We start from the raw sequence: 20346 nt of genomic DNA, 5'->3' as shown, positions 1-20346 counted from the left end.
GTCATATAACGAACATCGTGAAGGTTTAAAATCTGCAAATATTCCTTTCACGTTTGCTTCTTTCTCTTCAGGTAAAGCGATTTTCTTACACTACCAGCACCGAAGATTCAACGTCTATTCCACAAACTTGGTCGGTGGAGAGAAAGTGTACTAACAAATGCGACTCCGGATGTATAGTGGTCGGTGAACGAACAAAACTCTCCGCTTGCACCACTTGCTGCGAGAAATCGTTTTGCAATATCGGTACCGGTGCTGCGAACGATCTGACGATAAGAGGGATCGATCTGTTTCTAGCTTTAGTATTACAAATTACATTAACAATTATCATGTATCCGTCCTGACATTGCAGACGAAGTAACACACGATCGTGAATCATTTTAGTCGCCGATGAGAATAATTGGTTCTATTAACGCGTTTATACGTACATTGTAACATACACTGTAATATTACACAACAACACGATACATAAGATTTATCGCATTACCAATGAAAATGCTGTTTTCATTTTATAAATGTGTACATGGAGTTTCATTCCTTATGTGTTTCATAATAATATTACGATGAATATTGATTAATAAATCAATAAAATTACGACGATATCGATAATACGAAGCTCAGAAATAAGAAAATAATAATGATGTTCTCGTTCTAATGATGTCGATAAATCAAAGAACAATTGATAATATAAAAAGGGGATGTTCTTAAGAATACGATGCTCATAATTATAATAATTACAAATACAATCAAATCTACGAGAATGAGATTTAAAACACTGCTAAGTTATTACTCGATCGTTCAACGAACCAATGTAATTTAAATTGTAAATTTTAGAAAAATTGTTATAGCAATACACTACCAATAAATTGTATAAAGTAACAAACTTTTCTAAAAAAAAACTCATTAAAACTCTCGATATAATAATAAATACTTTTTATCGATTTCCATTCTTCCATTATCCTCTACTTAATTCCCAAGGATGTCAATGAGAAACATATTAGGTTGTTCCAAAAGTCTCTGTCTGTTTTATAAGAAAATAATAGATGCACAACATTTTTTCTTTTATATTATTTTATTGAATTTTGTATGATCCGTTTTCTACTAATAGAACAAAATGGATCATAATGTAAAACAAAAAATGATGTGCATCTGTCACTTCCTTATAAAACGAAAGAAATTTTTGGGAAAACCTAATGGAATGGGAATTTTCTCGTGGACACATAACATTAGAAAATTGTACACAACTTTTATTTAAATTCCTTCGTACGATCTCTGTACAATATTCTTTTACTAATTATACCTTAATTTTCTTTTTATTTTACTTTAATTTTTAAGTATCCTCCGATTGGTTTCCAATTATTTTGATTATTTTGCAGGAAGCGAACAATTTTAACGATCGGCATATTTTTCGATACTCGTGAACAAGAGTGTACAACCTGGACGTTTATACACACCCACATTTCTCTCAAACGCACAAACATCCGCATTCCGTTTATAATACTAAAATTTCGCTGGAAACAGGGAAACGCGAGATCAGGTATCTACTAAATCGCTTAAACTATATAGTTTATACCAGCGCGTTTACAGCTGTAACCAATTAACGTAATTACACTGCCTAAATGAAAGCATTCAGTTTATACTCGTGCATTCTGTTCTTTCAACAGCATCCTGGAAATCTGCGTGTTATCATTTTCGTAGAAATCGAGAGAGCTTAGGTTGAATGTAGATCCGACATCGTCAAACGGAAAATTACAAAGTTCTTGAATTCCTGGAAGGTTCTAACGGGATATAGGGTTTTGTTCCAATGGAAAACGCATATTCGTTTCTAGGAATCGGTTTTAATTAAATTTCCACATCCGTGAACAAAGGGATATGATTTATCGTGCGATAGCATATAATGAAAACTAAGGCAAAGAATGGAATTTTTTGTTTTTCGTAGAAAACGTGAGACGACATCGCCTTGTTAAGAGGAAATAAAACCATTCCAGGAAAGAATAACGATCGTGGTTAAGCGTAATGTAATTTCTTTCTGAAGAGTCATACTAATCTATCGCCCACGCGTAATGCCTCGATGCTAAGCATCTCTCATTTTGCATCTCGTTCGTTGCCATTCATCTCGTCGTGTAAAACGCAAATAAAATGGAAAGAAATATTTTTTATTCCAAGAAGCAATTATTCAAACAACAATTTATCAACGGATAAGAAAATCAGAAATGTCCCTTTTAATATTTTTAAAATTAATATTAAAACCATCTTTCTCTTCTTTTTTACACTCTTACTTATCTGAAATTCTTTATCTCCTAATTTCGATAAACCATTGTACAAAACGTAGGCTATTGTCCGTTTTACGTTTAACTGTTATGAAATTTTGCAGTCCATTTACGCATAATCTTGCGAGTAAAGTACATTTTGCCAAAAGTAATCGAGCGTCTGTCTACTTTTGAACAATACTGTATCCAACAGCTACTTAAAGTGGCTACAAAAAGTATTTCTGTATTATTTCTACTATTGTGTTTATCCCAGCGTGCTAATCAATTATATTAATTGAAAGCATATTAATTGTCCTCTGTCTGCAAAAGCCTTACCGACATTTACACGCTGGATCGTTTAGGATCATGCAATATCTGTTTACGTTCTCGTGTTTTAAAAAGTTTTTTTTTTTTTTTATTTATTAGAATATTTACAATCAATTCTCGTTGAGAATTTTCAGTAACTTAGTTTGGCGTCATACAATGACATGGATTATAATAGTTTTATATTGTTGGTTCTAGTAGAAACTAAGGATTTAATCTAGAGGGTATTTTCTTTTTAGTCTGCGGATCTGGTCCGTCGTGTCCAGTAGTTGGGTGACTAGTGGGTTGTGGTGGTTGTTGACTCTTGTGTTATATCTGCTTCTGAACTTGTGTATTTCATCTTTGACTGTAGGTATCTTGAGGTCGCGGTGGATTGTTTCGTTGGTAACATACCAGGGTGCATTTAATAGGGATCTCAGCGTTTTCGATTGGAAGCGTTGGAGTATTTCAATGTTGGAATTACTTGCTGTTCCCCATAGTTGGATTCCGTAGGTCCAGACAGGTTTTATTACGGCCTTGTAGAGGGTTATTTTGTTCTGTATGTTTAGTTTGGAGCGTCGGCCCGTGAGCCAATAGAATTTTCTTAGTTTTTCCTTTAATTGCTTTGATTTCTCTGAGATATGTTTTTTCCAAGTTAGCCTCCTGTCCAGGGTCATGCCCAGGTATTTTACGGAGTCCTTGCTTGGGATTATTGTGTTGTTAATGGTGACCTGGGGGCAGGTTTGTTTTCGGAGCGTGAAGGTTACATGAGAGGATTTTTTTTCGTTTATTTTGAAGCCCCATTTTTGGAACCACTTTTCCATGGTGTCGAGACTTCGCTGGAGAGTGGATGAGGCAATTGTCGGGTCTGCGTGGGTAGCTAATAGTGCTGTATCGTCGGCAAATGTTGCTATTGTTACCTCGTTTGATATAGGTAAGTCGGCAGTGTAGATGGAGAACAGTAGGGGTCCGAGGACACTACCTTGGGGTATGCCGGATTCTATTGGGAATGTTACGGAAGAGGCGCCTAGGCATTTAACTATGAATTGTCTGTTGGTTAGGTAGGATTTTAAGATGGAGTAGTATGGATGGGGTAGGATCTTTTTGATCTTGTAGAGTAGCCCCTCATGCCATACTTTGTCGAATGCCTGTTGGATGTCTAAGAATACCGCTGAACAGTATTTTTTCTTTTCAAGGGTTTGGCTGATCATGTGGGTTATGCGGTGGATTTGCTCTACTGTTGAGTGTTGTTTTCGGAAGCCGAATTGGTGGTCTGGGAGTGTTTTCAATTCTTCTAGGAGTGGGAGGAGACGATTCGTGAGCATCCTCTCGAATAGTTTAGACAGGGTAGGTAAAAGACTGATTGGGCGATAGGAGGTGGTTTCATATATTGGTTTACCGGGTTTAGGGATGAGGGTGATTAGTGAGATTTTCCAAGCCTTGGGAAAGTGTTGAAGGCGGAGGATAGCGTTAAAGATTGATGCGACGAGTGCAATCCCCTTTATGGGAAATTCCTTGATTGCTTTATTTCCTATTAGGTCGTGACCTGCTGCTTTCTTGGGGTTTAGGCGACTGATTGCTTCTATAATCTCTGCAGAAGTGAAGGGCTCAATAGGAGGGGACATTTGGAAGGGAATGTGCAGGTATTCGGTAACGTCTGCAGCAGCTACGGAGGAATGGGGTTTGAATACTTCAGACAAGTGTTTGGCAAATAGGTTGGCTTTTTCTATAGGTCTACGCGCCCATCCGCCTTGCGGGCGGCGGATTGGAGGTATTATTTGTGGGGGGCGCGTGAGTTTCCTGGAGGCCTTCCATAGTGAGTAGTTGGAGTCGGCTGTGGGGGACAAGCTGGCGAGATATTTGTGAAAACAGTCATTATTGTAGTTTTTTATGGTTTTGGATAGTTTTCTAGTTGCGTTGTTTAGTTTGCGTTTGTCCTCCGGTGTTCTATGGGTCTGCCATACTCTTCTTAGTCTACGTTTTTCTGCTATTTTTTTTAATATGTACTGGGGATACTCGTGTTTGCTGATGGACGTTATTGCCGGTGTGGAGAAGCGGATAGCGTTTATTATGCTCGTGTTTAGGTATTCCGTGGCTGCTTCGATTTCTTCGTTGGTTTTTAGTGAAGTTGAGGCTGAAGTTGTGTGTGTGAAGATTTCTCTAAAGAGCTGCCAGTTGGTGTGTTGGTTATGAATGGAGCCATTAGGTGTATTCTCGATGATAGTTGAACTGACTGTTACTATCACGGGGGAATGATCAGAGGAGAGATCAGCCGAGGAATTGATTTGGACGTGTCTTGACGAGATATTTTTAGTTATGATGAAATCAAGGAGATCGGGTATTTTGTTTGTGTCGGTGGGCCAGTGTGTGGGTTCGTATGTGGTAAGGTAGTTGAGGTTATTGGTTATTATGCTGTTGAGGAGGTTTTTACCTCTTACTGTAACTAGTCTGCTGCCCCATTGGGTGTGTTTGGCGTTGTAGTCTCCTCCGGCTATGAATCTATTGCCCAGGGTGTCCAGGAAGTTGTCGAAGTCTTCTTTGGCGATGGAGTGTCTGGGAGGGCAGTATACAGCTGAAGTGGTGATTGTACCATGACAGTCTTCTATTGCTACGTTTGTTGCTTGGAGGTAGTCTTTCTGGAATGGTGGAAGTTCGTAGTGCTTGATGTTTGATTTGATTATGATTCCGGTGCCGCCGTGGGCCTTTCCGCTGGGGTGTTGTGTGTGGTAGAAGTTGTAGCCGTGTATTTTGACGTAGTTTTTGTCGGTGAAGTGGGTTTCGGATATGAGCATCACATCGATTTGCTGTTGTTTTAAGAATAGTTCTAGTTCAAATTTGTGCTGAGCTAGACCGTTGGCGTTCCACAGAGCTATTCGCATTGGTTTTATTTTGCTTCTGTGCGTATGAATTTGTCCATGAAGAGTGTGAGTAGTGACAGCAAGTTGTTAATTTGCTCAGTTTGCTTCTCGATAAGTTTTTCGAGTCTGGTAAAGTTGTCTGTGTTTTGTGGGGTGGGAATTCTATTTTCTGTGTGTACAATGTGTGTTTTCGAGTTGTTTACGTTTCCTTGCGTTGCCTGCGCATAGGATACTGTTGGTGTAGTGAGTTTTTGGGGTTTAGGTTCTTGTATGGTTATGTCCTTGGGTCTCAGTTTTGGATACACTATATTATGTAGTGTTTGTAGGCTGAGCATCCTTTGTAGTTCGCAGGATGCTCTCCTTGACAGTGGATACACTTGGCGGGGGTTTCCGGGGATTTAGTGCATTGGTCAGTGGGGTGATTACCTGCACATTTTACGCACCGGAAGTTGTGATTGCAGTATTTCTGCCTGTGGCCGTACCTTTGGCACCTCTTGCATTGTATTATTTCTTTCTTTACAAGAGGTGGCTCGAACTTAACTATGGAGTTCATCAGCCGATTGATATTGTAGATTTCTTTATTGTTTGTTTTTTGTTTTAGGTCTATAAAAAATAAGGATAGTGGGTTTTTTGTGATTCTATGCCTAATGTTACTGATGTTAGTTACTTCGTGGCCGTGATTTGACAATTCGCATTTTAGTTCGTCCTGATCGACTGAGTGATGGATATTGCGTAGCACCACTCGAAATGGTCTTTCTTGTTTGAGCTGGTATGTGTGGAATTTAGCGTTTAACGTTTTTAATAGCTTGGTTAACTTTCTATAGGCGTCTGGGTGGGTCGGCAGTATTTTCACGTGGTTGTTGTTAATCTTTAACTTGTAGTCCTCTTTGCTGATGTCTTTTTCGATAGTCTTAATCATTGACTGTATGTCGATTACGTCGTTAATGAATATCGGTGGGGGAGGGGGAATTCTTTGAGTATGGAGATTATTTACCTTTTCGGTTGTAATCATGGAGTCTTCCGTGGACTCCAGAATTGAGAATCTATTGTAGGTAGTCACTTGGCTGGCTGATGGTTTGGTTTGAATCTTGTTTACATTTGTCTTGGTCGGTTCGAGCTTTCGTTTTTTCGTGTGATGGTCATTTACCAGGATAGTTGCGTTGCCCTCTTGCCACGGGGGAGGAAACATGGCGGTGTTATAATTTTGCTCCGGGGAGCCTGTTGGAAATGATAGAGCCATCATCGAGCTAGTTAATTCAGTGTGAAAGAACTAGTCGAGAGGCTGTTAACCCCTGGCTAGGTTAGTTGGATTCGCTTTCGACAGCTGGGCGTCACGTGGAGTTTTGTGAACTTCACAGGGCACTGGACACACGTCTGCACGTCTCGGCACTCAGCAGCAACTGTGTTTTAAAAAGTGTGCTCAAAAATTCTTGACACTCCTGCTCGGACAGCCGAGGAGGACGGACGTGTCTAGACGGTCGTCCTCTCCAGGTATAAGTGAATAGTGAAAAAGTGCTTCAAAGTAATAGTGCTGCAAAGTGTTAGTGAGGAGGAAATAAAATGACAATGCAGATACCAACTATAAACATAGCAACAAAAGGTGAAACATATTATATAAAAACCAAACAAATTAACATTGAGACAGAAGAAACAAAAGAGCATCGGGGACAGGAAGATAGCAATTCAGAACATGAAAGATATTACCAGGACGAAAGCTGGAAGCCAGCGAAGGCTAGCAAAAAACGCAAAACAACCACAGACATAAGTGCCATAGGAAACCCAGTTACAGAAAAGCAGCGATGGCTGCAAGAATTACCATTAAGTAACTCCTTCAACTCACTAACGGAAGAAATAGACGCTGACCCCGTAAATAAAACCACTATCCAAACATATCACATTACAAAACCACCACCAATCTTTGTTGAGGCCCAAATAATAGACCCGCTCATCGATTTATTAAATAATCTAGATGAGAAAAACAACTACACAATAAAGCAAACAAAATTGGATCAAGTAAAAATACAAACAAACACACCAGAAACATTTAGGAAAGTTATAAAAGCATTAGAAGAAAAAAATGCTATCTACCACACGTATCAGCTTAAAACTGAAAGGAGCTACAAAATTGTCATAAGAGGATTGCATCCTAAAACGAAAATACATAAACTAAGCGATGAGTTAGCTAAAATTGGTCATCAAACAAGAACAATAAACAATATAACAAGATTCGACACAAAGCAACCATTACCACTATTCTTAATAGAACTGGAACCCAGAAACAATAACAAGGAAATATATGATATCAAACAAATACTAAACACAATAGTAACAGTCGAACCACCACGACACAAAAAAGATATACCTCAATGCATGCGGTGTCAACAATACGGACACACTAAAAACTATTGCAACAGAAGCCCAGCTTGCGTCAAGTGCGCAAAAAATCACTTAACTGTACACTGCCCATATTCTGGAAAAATAGAAAAAGTTAAATGCTTCAACTGTAACGGAAACCACCCAGCCAGCTATAAAGGATGTGAAGTAAGAAAACAACTACTACGTAAACTGTTCCCGCCCCTACGAAGCAGGACAAGCACTAACACACAAGCCCATCAGGACAGCACAAAACCTGAAATATTACCAAATACAGAGCAAGCAATAAACACCAAACCTATCAGCACCAGCACCATTGGTGGTCTAAGCTATGCTCAAGTAACCAGTCAACCAACACATACACACAACCAATACCACAGCAATAGTAACAATGACACTGCAGAAATCAAAGAACTGCTCAAACAATCCATAAAGAACACCGAAATGCTAACCAGAATGATAAGCGAACAAAACGCAGTACTGAAACAGCAAACCCAACAAATCACAGTCATGCTACAACTAATTACAAACGTGCTAAGCAAAAAATAAAAACGGACACTCTAAAAATAGCAGCCTGGAACTCAAACGGCCTACAACAACGGGCCCTCGAAACTAAAACATTCATATATAATAATAATATAGACATACTACTTGTCTCAGAAACACATTTCACTACAAAAAGCTATTTGAAAATACCATACTACACCATATATGATACCAAACACCCCTCAGGAAAAGCTCACGGAGGGACAGCAGTGATAGTCAGAAACGATATCAAACATTATCTACACAGCCAAGTTAACAAAGAATATTTACAAGCAACCACTGTTACAGTTCAAACTAGCAGCAACTACTTCCAGTTATCAGCAGTATATGTGCCTCCGCGACACAAAATAACAACACAAATGTGGGAAGAATACTTCCAGGACCTAGGGGACAAGTATATCGCAGCGGGAGACTACAACTCAAAGCACACGCTTTGGGGGTCAAGAAACATTACACCTCGAGGTAGAACACTGGAAAAATACATTAGAAATAATAACCTCAATATATTATCCACAGGAACACCGACACATTGGCCGACTGACCTGAACAAAAACCAGATCTTCTGGACTTTGCAGTTACAAGGGGACTAAACACAAATAAACTAAAAATAACACCCAACCTCGAGCTCAGCTCCGATCATACACCCATAATAATTGAATACAGAAACAAACCAATTCACTATAGCAAACCAGAAACACTATGCAACAAAACCACCAAATGGCAAACTTTCAAAGAAATAATAGAAAGCAAAATAAACTGCAACATCCCGTTAAAAACTCCTGAACACATAGAACAGGCAGTAGCAACATTGACAGCAACTATTCAGGAAGCAGCAAGGACAACCACTACTCCCGAACCAACCAGCAGACGAACAATAACAATCCCGCAAGAAATACTCGACAAAATCAAAGAAAAAAGAAAAGCAAAAGCAAAATGGCAAAAATACAGAACCCGAGAAAACAAAAAACACTTAAACAAACTTGCAAAGGAAATAAAAAACAATATAAAGGAGCACAACGATAACGAATTCGCAAAGTTCATAGGGACACTCTCCACACACGAGAACACCAACTATTCACTATGGAAAGCCACGAAAAAAATAAGGAAGCCAATAATACCCGTCCCGGCAATCAGAAAAGCAGATAACACATGGGCAAGAAGCAACGAAGAACAAACCGAAGAATTCTCCAACCACCTCTGCAACACATTCACACCACACATTATCAACAACAGCAACCTCAAAAGTCATACGGAGGAGGATCCACAAACCACTACTACCACAGCCGACAAGGAATACACCATACCTAAAACATCGGCACAAGAAATTAGAAACATAATTGATAAAACAAAAAACAACAAAGCGCCAGGAATCGACCTAATCAATGGTAAAATCTTGAAAAACCTTCCGCCAAAAGCAATAAGACTAATGACAATAATATTCAATGCAATTCTAAGAATTCAATACTTCCCCAAACCATGGAAATTAGCACAGATCAAAATGTTACATAAAGCAGGCAAAGACCCGCACCAAACTGCTTCTTACAGACCAATATCACTGCTTCCAGTATTTTCCAAAATACTGGAGAAGATAATATACGACCGCATAAAACCAATAATAGAGACAAAAAAACTAATACCGGATCACCAATTTGGTTTCAGAAACAAACACTCCACGATAGAGCAAATGCACAGGTTTATAAACGAAATAATAGTAGCACTAGAAAACAAGGAATACTGCACAGCCCTCTTTATAGACATAGAGAAAGCATTCGATAAAATTAACCATGAAAGTCTACTACAAACAATTAGGAAACAATTCCCGGAGCAAATACACCACTTAATAAAATCCTACCTAAGCAGCAGAACCTTCGTAATAAAAATCAAGGACACACATTCTCAAGTTAAAGACATCAAGGCCGGGGTACCACAAGGAAGCGTCCTAGGCCCAATACTATACACATTATACACGGCGAACATACCAACAACTACCAACAGCACAGTATTGACATTCGCGGACGACACAGCTATACTGGTCAGGCATACTAACCCAGAAACGGCAGTCAAAATACTACAAGAACATATCGTAAAAATAGAAAATTGGCTACAAGGAAAACAAATAAAAGCAAACCCCAATAAATGCAACCATATTACATTCACGCTACGGAAAAAGATACCACCAAACATCCTATTGAACGGCACGCATATAACGCAAACAAAGCATGTCAAATCCCTAGGACTCCACTTAGATCAAAAACTCACCTGGAAACTACACATCAAATCAATAGTAGAAAAAATACTGAAAACAAGGAGACAAATGCATTGGCTAACAAGCCGAAAATCCAAACTAAGCACAGAAAACAAATTAAAAATATATAAAACGATCATAAAACCAATCTGGACGTACGGAATACCACTATGGGGGACGGCAGAAATGAGCCATATAAACAAAATAGAGGTAAGACAGGCTAAAATCCTCAGAACAATAGTAAACGGACCTTGGTACGTCAGAAACGAAGATATACGGAGGGACCTGGGAATGCCAACGGTCAAGGAAGAAATCAGCAGATACTCCGAGAAATACAAATCAAGAATAGCAACACACATAAACCGGCTAGCTGCGGAAACATACAAAACCATAAACATGGACAGAAGACTAAAAAGGAAGCACCCAGCAGACCTTATAAAGGAAATAACCTAACAAACACGAGGATGGTACCCCGCTGGGGGTAGCTACCAACATGCTAATTTAACAGTTAAAAAATTCCACCAAATATCCAAATTGGACAAATTGTGAATCTTAATAAATAAATAAAAAAAAAATTCTTGACTACTTTTGCAAGTTGTTAGAATATCTTCCAATAATTTTCATATCGATACATGTGAATCTTTTTAAGCGAAGCGGAATCTAAGCAAAAATATGAAGAAAGTGGAAAATCGCTTAAAGTCACTGGTCGAAAACCATCCACTATGCAGATGGACAGATAAATTTCGCGTCACTTGATAGTACTATCGTATGACTACGAACTATTGACACTAGTTGAAAGTGAAATGTAACGGCTGATGAAAAAAAATTGAAAAAGATAGAGATACGTAAGTATTAGCATTAGGTTGGCATAAAAGTTTCTTTCGTTTTGTGAGGAAATAATAAATGTACATTTTTTGTATCATATTATTGTATTGAATTATGTATGATCTATTTTGTAGTAATAGAATCCATTTTATTTTATTCGTACAGAATTCAATAATAATAACATTATATTTCCTTATAAAACTAAAGAAACTTTTGGGACAACCTAACGCATATAAATACCTTTTCACAGCCACTGTATAAGATTATAAAAGATACTGATATACAAGATATTGTTAGCTGTAGCTGCACAGCCACCACGCACTGAGCATTGCAAATATCGAAAGCCCTGAAGAAAATTTGAAGAAGAAATGCTTTAATTTTATAAAACTGAATTCTAATCGACGAGACGAGTAAACGTGTGACAGATATCGTATAATAGAAAAAAAAGTGTATAATAGGCAAAAAAAGAAATGTTTAATATAAATTTTACTTAGAATTCATACACGTAAGTAGATATGACTTTTCTGCCAGTCACTCACTGTGCATTATCTGGCATAATTTATCTCTCGTACTTATTCTTTTATCCAGGCAAAGGAAGCTGTCGGAACAGATTTAATTCCCGTTCATTAGATTCGTCGCCTTACTGAATACGATATTTTCGAGTTCGCGGTTCAAGGGAAAGCGAAGAATTCTGGTGGGGTCGAGAGTGTCACGTAAAATAAAGAACAGGGGGCTCGAACGAAAAGAAAAAACATCTGTTTCTTCTTTGTTTGTCATCCCTCAATATCCCCACTACCCTGTAGGCGTACGTGACCGTTGTCACACTTCTAGGACATTCGGTGGAAGGACCGTTAGGATACAGATGACTCATTAGGCACTTCGGCGATATACATTGTCGCCAAGGCCGCCACATCTCTATCTCCATCATCGGTCCATCGGATTTGAAGTATGCCGGTCGTGACAAGAGCAAGGTCGTTCAAGATGAAATCCTCGGCCCTTGTTAAATCGTCTCGGTCGGGGTCGAACAATGCGTTCGCCAGCATCCTCGTTTCTCGGTGATTGCACATAAAGCTGCCATTACTAGAACTTCAGTGGGCGGTAAGCGCTGGTGCTTTTTCCAGTCTCGCGTTCGCGCTTACTCTTACGCACAGTTCGCCGCTGCACTCGCGTGCGTTTGCAGCCGCGTTCATCCGTCCATGTGGCTGCCAGTCGTAGCACGAAGCTCGTTCATCGCGTTTACTCCACTTTTTCGTCGAAACCTTCTGTCCGGGGGTATCGCGATCGACCCGAGATCCGATCGATCGTCTTATCCTTCTGTCCTTTTCGCGAAAGTCGTTCGAATTTCTGTGACGCGCGCGTGGAAAATACTGGCGCGAATCTTCGAGTTAGTGAGAATCTTTGGCTCGAATTTGATGATTCGTTCGCGTGGGAATCGCACGGCGAGGCGTGCGATTGTCGCGATCGCTCTTATCGCTCGCTCCACTTACGTTCCGCTTCGTTCTACCGACTACTAGTTTGCTGCATTCCCGGTTACTTTACTGGTGGTGAATCGTTAATCGACGCGAGTTACCGCCGACGAGTTTGTTACGATACGCAAGTACAGTGGAAAAAGGAGTTTAGCGAAACAGTTTCGTAAAGCTAAACGATTGGACGAATCGAAAGGAATTGGAAGTCGTTCTAAGAATTCTGTTCGAAGACAGCTTTGAGAAGGCGAACGGCGATTGAAAAAAGAAGAAATTGAAAGACGTCGAAGGAAATCGAGAAACGTTCGAATTCAACGAGGCAGTTTCGTACGCCTAGAGAGGATGATCGAAGGAAATTGAGAAAGATTCGTCTGTAATTTAAGATTCTGTATCAATTTGGTATAAATAGGTCGAGCAAATATTCACGGTTAATCTTTTCGATAAAGCACTACCTACAAAACCACTGCATTCTATGATTTCATTTCATCTCTGGTGTACCGTAGAATCGTTCCCTTCTCCATTATACGATCGATTAAACAACACCCTGTGTATTAAAACCAACGATTCACCTTCGTATTACTTCCGCGCTAGCTACGTGATAAAGCGCGAGACATTGAAAATGTTAGAACGCGAGAGTATCGTCGCATCCGCGTCTATATGACACGGCGTTTCGAACGCGTTACGAACCGGCGAAATGAAATGAGAATATCGGGTCTGCGAATTAGCTGCTTTCATCGCGATAACTACGTCTGCGAGTGAACGAGCATGCCTGGCAAGTTTTGGGTAGCCAGAAAATCCTATTGAAATTTCGATCAAAGCGCGCGAGACATGACGCGATCGAAACTTCCCAGTTTTCTCCTCGCCACGTGGCTGCTCGGCACGATCGCTACTAAGTCGCGAATGAGCGACTTTCTGCAAAGCTTGCAGGAGTACGAGATCGTTTACCCTCGAGTGATCCCGAATGAGAGCGCGCGGAACAGAAGATCGACCCACGAAGACCGAGAAACTTGGCGCGAGTATCTCCACTAAGAGCCGGTGTTCCTCGAGATCAGCAACTGGACCTTAAGGACCATGGCCAACGATCGATTGATACTGTCGTCGAATTTCACCGTGAATTGGGTGCGTCAGGGTAAAACCAAGTCCGAGCGACGTAACGCCAAGGCGAACTGCGATCTTCGACAAGGCAGCTTGGAAGGAGACGCGAGTTCCTTCGTCGTCGTGACGATATGCGAAGAAGAAGTGTACGCCTTGATGTTGATCGGGCAGAGATCGTTCTTCGTTCAGCCGCTGACGAATGGCCAGCATGTGATGTTTCAGCCGAAAAACGAAAAGTGGTGGTCGATCAGGAATAATTCGAGCTTCGTGTCTGTGAATCCGGAAAATCCTGCAGGTGAGAAGGATCGTTATCGCGATGGCTTTTCATCTTTCGTTAGACGGTTGGATGTAGGTGATTGGTTGATCGATTTACCGACTTCCTTGCCAATTATGTTATAAGCTTCTTACTTTGCGATCCGCCGTTAATTGCTTCTTCTATTCTAAAATTGACTCTGATCGTGATACTGTAAGAACTGATAGCGTCGATATGATAACACCATACATAGAGTATGAGAGTAATCGTAGTACAAACGAATATATATATATTCGGTTTAATAAATTTAATTTAATAAATTTAAACCGTCAAACAGGAAGGGCTTAATCTGCAGGCAAAAAGAAGAAAAAGAAATAATCATTTACAAAGCGAACGACCATTAGCTAATTCCAATTTGAAAATATAGCTAAAGTCAAAGTCATTTTGAACAAATGTTTCCTGTACGCGTTACCGTTTGGCATGGACGAACGTCTCGGACGTTGATGTCCGTACATTTATATATATATATGTCGGAGATGAAAGAGCACCGGAGCCTTCTCCTCGGAATTTTGGGAAGACACCTAGTACTGTAATTTAGATTTCACCATAGCCGTATTAAGAAAACCGTTGTCATTCGATCCGACTGTACTTATTCGAGATTTATGATAGTGAGCTCGGGCTCGAGGCGACAACCAGTCGCCGAACGTAGTCGCGGTCAAGGGGATGAACGTTTTGTTTAACCAAGGCAGGAAGTAACTCTATAACTCTCCTTAAAAGAAATGCTTGGGACAGGGTGCGATGGTAAATGTCTCAATGGTTTCTGTCCCGTGGCTCGCCACACGCAGACTATGCTTCGAGTAAGACGATTACCAGATGTTGATGCGTCTCCACAGTACATGTTCGGCTAGCCCGAGGACCCGCTATAAATCTTAAGATCTATTTAACGAAAGTCCTTCAAACCGACAAACAAAGGGCGGCCAGCACCCTTCCCCAACCATCAACATGGAAATTGACCAATTAACAGTAACTCCAATTTCCCTCACTTTCCGAATGAAGACTTTTCTTCACGAATCCGATGATCTCGTGCCCTTAGACACACCCATCATAGTTTTCCTCGACAGCGTCACCGTGATGGAGAGACACACTTTCGTACGATTTGAACGACGATACAAGTAATTCTCCGGTACGTAGTGCTTGTTCTGTGGCGACCTGAATATAACTTAGACTTCCACGAAATATACACGTTCGACATCCCGTTGACCGCGGATTCGTTACCGGACCCGAGGCCATTGTCATAGCGCCGCCAGTATCTAACATTGTGATTAGTTACCAACGCTGTAATACCACTCACTTGTGCCAATAAACTCTACCATTGTTACACCGCATCGATGGCCAATATCAACGAAGATTCATCGAACACCTCCACCCCCAATCCTATCGTCCAGCCGACATATATATATGTCGGAGATGAAAGAACACCGGAACCTTCCCTTTGGAACTTTGGGAAGACCCCTAGTATTGTAATTTAGATTTCACCATAGCCGTATTAAGAAACTGTTGTCATTCGATCCGACTGTATTTATTTGAGATTTATGATAGTGAGCTCGGACTCGAGGCGACAATCAGTCGCCGAACGTAGCCGCGGTCAAAGGGATGAACGTTTTGTCTAACAAAGGCATGAAGTAATTCTATAGCTCTCCTTAAAAGAAATACTTGGGACAGGGCACGAGGGTAAACATTTCAACGATTTCTGTCCCGTGGCTCGCCACACGCAGACTTTGTCCTTCGGGTAAGATGATTGCCAGATGCCAACGCATCTTCACAGTATATGTTTAGCTGGGCGAGGATCCGCTACGAATATTAAGTTTCAATTATACAAAGTCTTTCAAATAGACAAATAGCCTGTGCTCCAACTACGGGAAGATAAGAGAAATCTATCCTTCCACGAACGACGCTTCCCGCTAGCAACTTTTCCCAAGGACAGCTAATATCTTTCTCTAACCACCAACATGGAAATTGACCAATTAACAGCAACGTCAATTTCCCTCACCCTTCGAACGAAGACTTTTCTCCGCGAATCCGATGATCTCGTGCCCTTAGGCACACCCATCATAGTTTTCTTCGACAGCGTCACCGCGACGGAGAGTCACTCTCTAGTGCGATCTCATCAGTAATCGACCTGTCTTTCGTATACGTAATAATTGCCCCTTTCTCTAACGTACAGTGTAACTTAGACGCTAACGAAGGGTAAAGTTCGTCATCCCTTTGACCGCGGATTCGTTATTGAGCCTAGGATCATTGTCATTAGGTTCTCGAGTATCTAATTATCGCGATTACTTGTCCAATTCCATCATAGTCATATTTGCACTAGTAAATATCTCCTCTATTGCATAATGATCACGTCTAGCGCCAATAGGGATTCGCTTCACGCCTTTAACCCTAACTCTAATCTTAACGCCAACCCGACATATATATGCATTTCTGATAATCATTTTCAACTCGCACAGGAAAGAAACATCACTGAGGCTACCGTGAATTAAATTCGCGTATCAAGTAACAGGATAGATACGATTCATACGAAGCTTTGCGTCGTTATTCGAGGTAGGAAAAGCTTTAGCATTGATATCGAGAAAAGCGAAACTACGAAATCATCGCTGTCGTCGAGACAGAAATTGCTGCGAATATCGCGGAAAGCAGAGCGACGGTAAAGAGTATTACAGGAAAAAGTTGTTCGGAATATTAGCCTTGGCAAACATATTTCAAAGCCGTTGAATATGGCGAGATTGTCCGCTTTGTAAATATTTACCGAAAAACATGTCGTACGAAGCTGGGCAATAAACGCGTTTTTCCAGAGTTACAAACAAGTATCGTACGTATGAAACAAGTAACGACGAATTTTCCATTCCACGGCACGCGACAATTGACCGTATTATCAGCGTTTCGTCAGAGTTTCAAGAACTGCGTTTTCTTTTCTGTATTTATGGTTTCGCAACTGTAAAACGGAAGGTTTATTCTGGAGATGCGAGTTCGCGTGAACAACTAGCGCAACGAGTAAAAACACGCGGTTTTTGCAACTCGATCGAATTGTTAGCAACTGTGTGTACGAGATCGTATTACTCCCATCGTTGATCGATGTCAGGCTTCTATCCGACCACACGGACAACGTTCTCCAACGAACAATCAAACATACCAGATAATAATTATTCATTGTATCATTATTGTAGCTATTAACGACACGGGCTTGTTGTCGCATGATAAAAAGCATGCAACTGCGCTGACACGATAATACAGCGAACTTTTGCACGCTGCGATGGAAAACGCGTCGTCACCTGTTTCGTACGAACGATACTCGTTTGTAATTCTGTAAAGAAACGTCCGTTGACGAACATTATATAAAGTTCTTCCTTCTTCTTCTTCTTCTTGTCTGTAAATCAACTCCTTACAATTTGACGGTTTAAATTTGGCACACCCCGTATATACAGGATGCAACGGAACAACGTCTGAAAGCGAGAACAACGCGAATCCTTGTGGAAAAATGAAGAAAAAGTATAGGATAAAACGTTCTCATTTTCGACTTGGAGAATCGAGTCTGAAAATTTATCAAGTATACTCGAATTGTATCTGAATATCGGTTCGAATAATAAATTTATTTAATTATATAATTAATTTATTACAAAGGAAATACAATCTGGATGTGAATGTTAAATGGAAACAAATTTTGCTAAGTTGAAAATCGATCGTATCGTAATTACCACGACTCGTTGTTTACAGATTAAAAATCTGTTTTACGAATACGAGGAGCTATATATCTACTATTATTAATCAATTTTTATGAAAAATTTCGTACGATGCGCGGATAAATTCTAATTTGATAAATTGTTGGAAACGTGGAAAATTGAATGCAATAAAATTACGTGGCACGGTTTACACGGTTGCAACTTTATGACCCACTTAGGTCAAGTAGCAATGAAATTTATTGCATATATCGGAAATTCAAGGCACGTAATTGGCAGTTTATAAACAAATTATTTGTTCTCTTAATTAAATTTCCCGCGTCGAAAGCTGTGAAACGTTTTTGTATCGAAATCGAAGAATCCAACATCGCGATCCTATGAATCGAAGAATGCGACGTAAATGTTCGAAGTATGGTTGAGAAACGATAGAAAATTCCAAGTGTTACGCTGTATTTCTCGTTCGATTTAAATCGAAATTTTAATGAGGAACAGCGCCGATTGATATTTAAAAGTGAAACGGTTAAGAGCAACGATACAGGTTTTGTTAAAAGCAATTGGTCTACTTACCTCGCTGTTTAAACGGGTTTGTTTGACGTTACTTTGATCAATTTCCATTGACACTTTTATAGATAGCATTCTTTTTTACGGATGGAAAGCCGTCTGATGGAAATTTGTCTGAAATGTCCGTCGTAAAATTGCATTTTCGCGGGCAACAGAAAACAATGGAATTTTGTACAAAAGCGCAATACTTTAATTAGCGCAAAATTCCATTTTCCCCGCTGGGAAATTGAATTTTCTATTAAAGCGTGATACGTTTAATCAGCGGTGGCGTAATTTCAACAAACTAACAACTGGAATATTGACTTGTCACAATTTTGTGACACCGTATATGTCGTTGATACGTTCCAGTCTGGTCGTATTTACAATTTCAGAAATTTTGCAACTATTTTTTCATTTTATCCGTAACGAGAATAGCGAAGATAAGACAGGCAAACGTGGTAAAACGTTGATAATTCGGTTACAGGGAAATCGAATAAATTTGAAGTTGAAGAAAGTAAGAGAAAGTCGAAACGAAGCAAACGCGATTCCTTAAGCCACGATATTCAGGGATTTTATAATCTTTCCGGCGACGTCTTCGACGTGGAATACCCAGAAGCTGAGAAATTGATTCTGTACGATGAAAAAGACGATGTCTCCACAGAATACAACGATACAATAGTGGAAGAATTATCGATCGACGTAAATCCTGTTGAGAAATGCTCAGTTGGTATGACCGCTAGTTACTAAAAGGTTACTAGGGTTATGTTGGTACGACTCCTAACGACGCTCTTTTGCCATAGGAGTCGACCACGCCTTAATTGCTAAGACGCATTGGGAGAGTTTAGACGTTTGCTGTGTGATTTGGTGTTTTGTATAAGAGAGAAAATAAAAGGTGTGATAACCAATCCGAGTGGATCCGAGATTGATTATCAACCCCAACCTATATAAAATAACAAATCCCGAGGAAATTGGATACTTCTCTGGTCCTAAATGGCAAAGGAACAGATTATCAAGTAAGTCAAATATTTTTCCAAATGCCATTCTTGTACAATCGTTGCTTTTCTACTTACCACGTACAATATAGCGGTTAATAAATTAACGAATCATCGAATATTACTGAAAGAAAGAAATTGTACTGATATTCCAATCTATCGTGTACAAAAGTAATAATAACAGCATGTAATATAAGAATAGCTTATCTTCAGCCTTAAAAGGAACTCGGTTTACAATTATTCTCCCTATTGCGTTCCACTCTCGCTTGATCTTCTACACGTTCATCTATATTTCGCTGTTTTTAATTTATTTTATTATTCCCTGTCTATTACACATATGTATATTGTCCATTGCACGAATCTTTATCTATCTTGCCTAATTTAATGTAAAAAAATAGAAAAATAGAAAAATTTGCTGGAGGAATACGTTTACCAAAATTTGTCAAGAATTTTAAAGAAATTTGCAGGATGAAATTCACGGTGATACCGAATTGATATTTTTGAAATTATACTTTTGAAATAATTATTTATATCATAATAATTATTCCACGAATACTTGCTCGTAGATATTAATTTATGCTTTTAATAATCATGCGTTTAAGCTATCAAGTCGAGTCGAGTAGACTTTCTAATTTCGTGGAAGATAAGTCGATTTCTAAGATAAGTCATTTCATAGAGAAAAGACCAGCTGCTAAGGATTCGCCGCCACGATGGCTAGAGCTTGGAATAGCTGCTGATTACTCCGTGGTAGATTTTCATGGAATTCGAGTACAGCAATATATCTTGGCTCTTTTAAACATCGTAAGTAATACCAAACGAAATTCTGTTATTATACTTAGATATAGAATACCTCCTCCTACATATGTACGCAAG

The 20346-nt window shown here is 39.7% G+C and overlaps 3 protein-coding genes across 5 annotated transcripts in view; all 3 read left to right on the top strand.

Moving 5' to 3' along the window:
- LOC126926807 (uncharacterized) overlaps positions 1 to 880 on the top strand; it is a 29776-nt gene extending 28896 nt beyond the window's left edge. For all 3 annotated transcript variants that reach the window (XR_007714879.1, XM_050743181.1, XM_050743180.1), the window contains one exon: positions 72 to 880. Coding sequence is in view for 2 of the 3 variants with exons in the window: in XM_050743181.1 (XP_050599138.1) it covers positions 72 to 341 (270 nt within the window). In the remaining variant the exon portion in view is untranslated. The remainder of the gene's footprint in view (positions 1 to 71) is intronic.
- Positions 1 to 20346, top strand: part of LOC126926830 (A disintegrin and metalloproteinase with thrombospondin motifs 3-like) — a 305556-nt gene that overhangs the window by 187226 nt on the left and 97984 nt on the right. The gene's annotated exons all lie outside the window — the stretch shown is intronic.
- Positions 13645 to 19494, top strand: LOC126926801 (uncharacterized). The gene is made up of 2 exons (XM_050743169.1): positions 13645 to 14249; positions 18966 to 19494. The coding sequence occupies exons 1-2, from the start codon at positions 13931 to 13933 to the stop codon at positions 19226 to 19228; spliced, it is 582 nt and encodes a 193-aa protein (XP_050599126.1). The 5' UTR covers positions 13645 to 13930; the 3' UTR covers positions 19229 to 19494.

Source organism: Bombus affinis, unplaced genomic scaffold, assembly GCF_024516045.1.
Source record: "Bombus affinis isolate iyBomAffi1 unplaced genomic scaffold, iyBomAffi1.2 ctg00000059.1, whole genome shotgun sequence".
Classification (NCBI taxonomy): Eukaryota; Metazoa; Arthropoda; class Insecta; order Hymenoptera; family Apidae; genus Bombus; species Bombus affinis.
Note: the sequence above shows the minus strand (reverse complement) of the source record. Positions and strands in the feature narration are given on the sequence as shown.

Coding starts and splice junctions, on each gene's coding strand:
- LOC126926801 (XM_050743169.1), top strand. CDS start 13,931: ATGGCCAACGATCGATTGATACTGTCGTCGAATTTCACCGTGAATTGG. Junction 14,250..18,965: donor GAATCCGGAAAATCCTGCAG/GTGAGAAGGATC, acceptor ATTCGGTTACAG/GGAAATCGAATAAATTTGAA.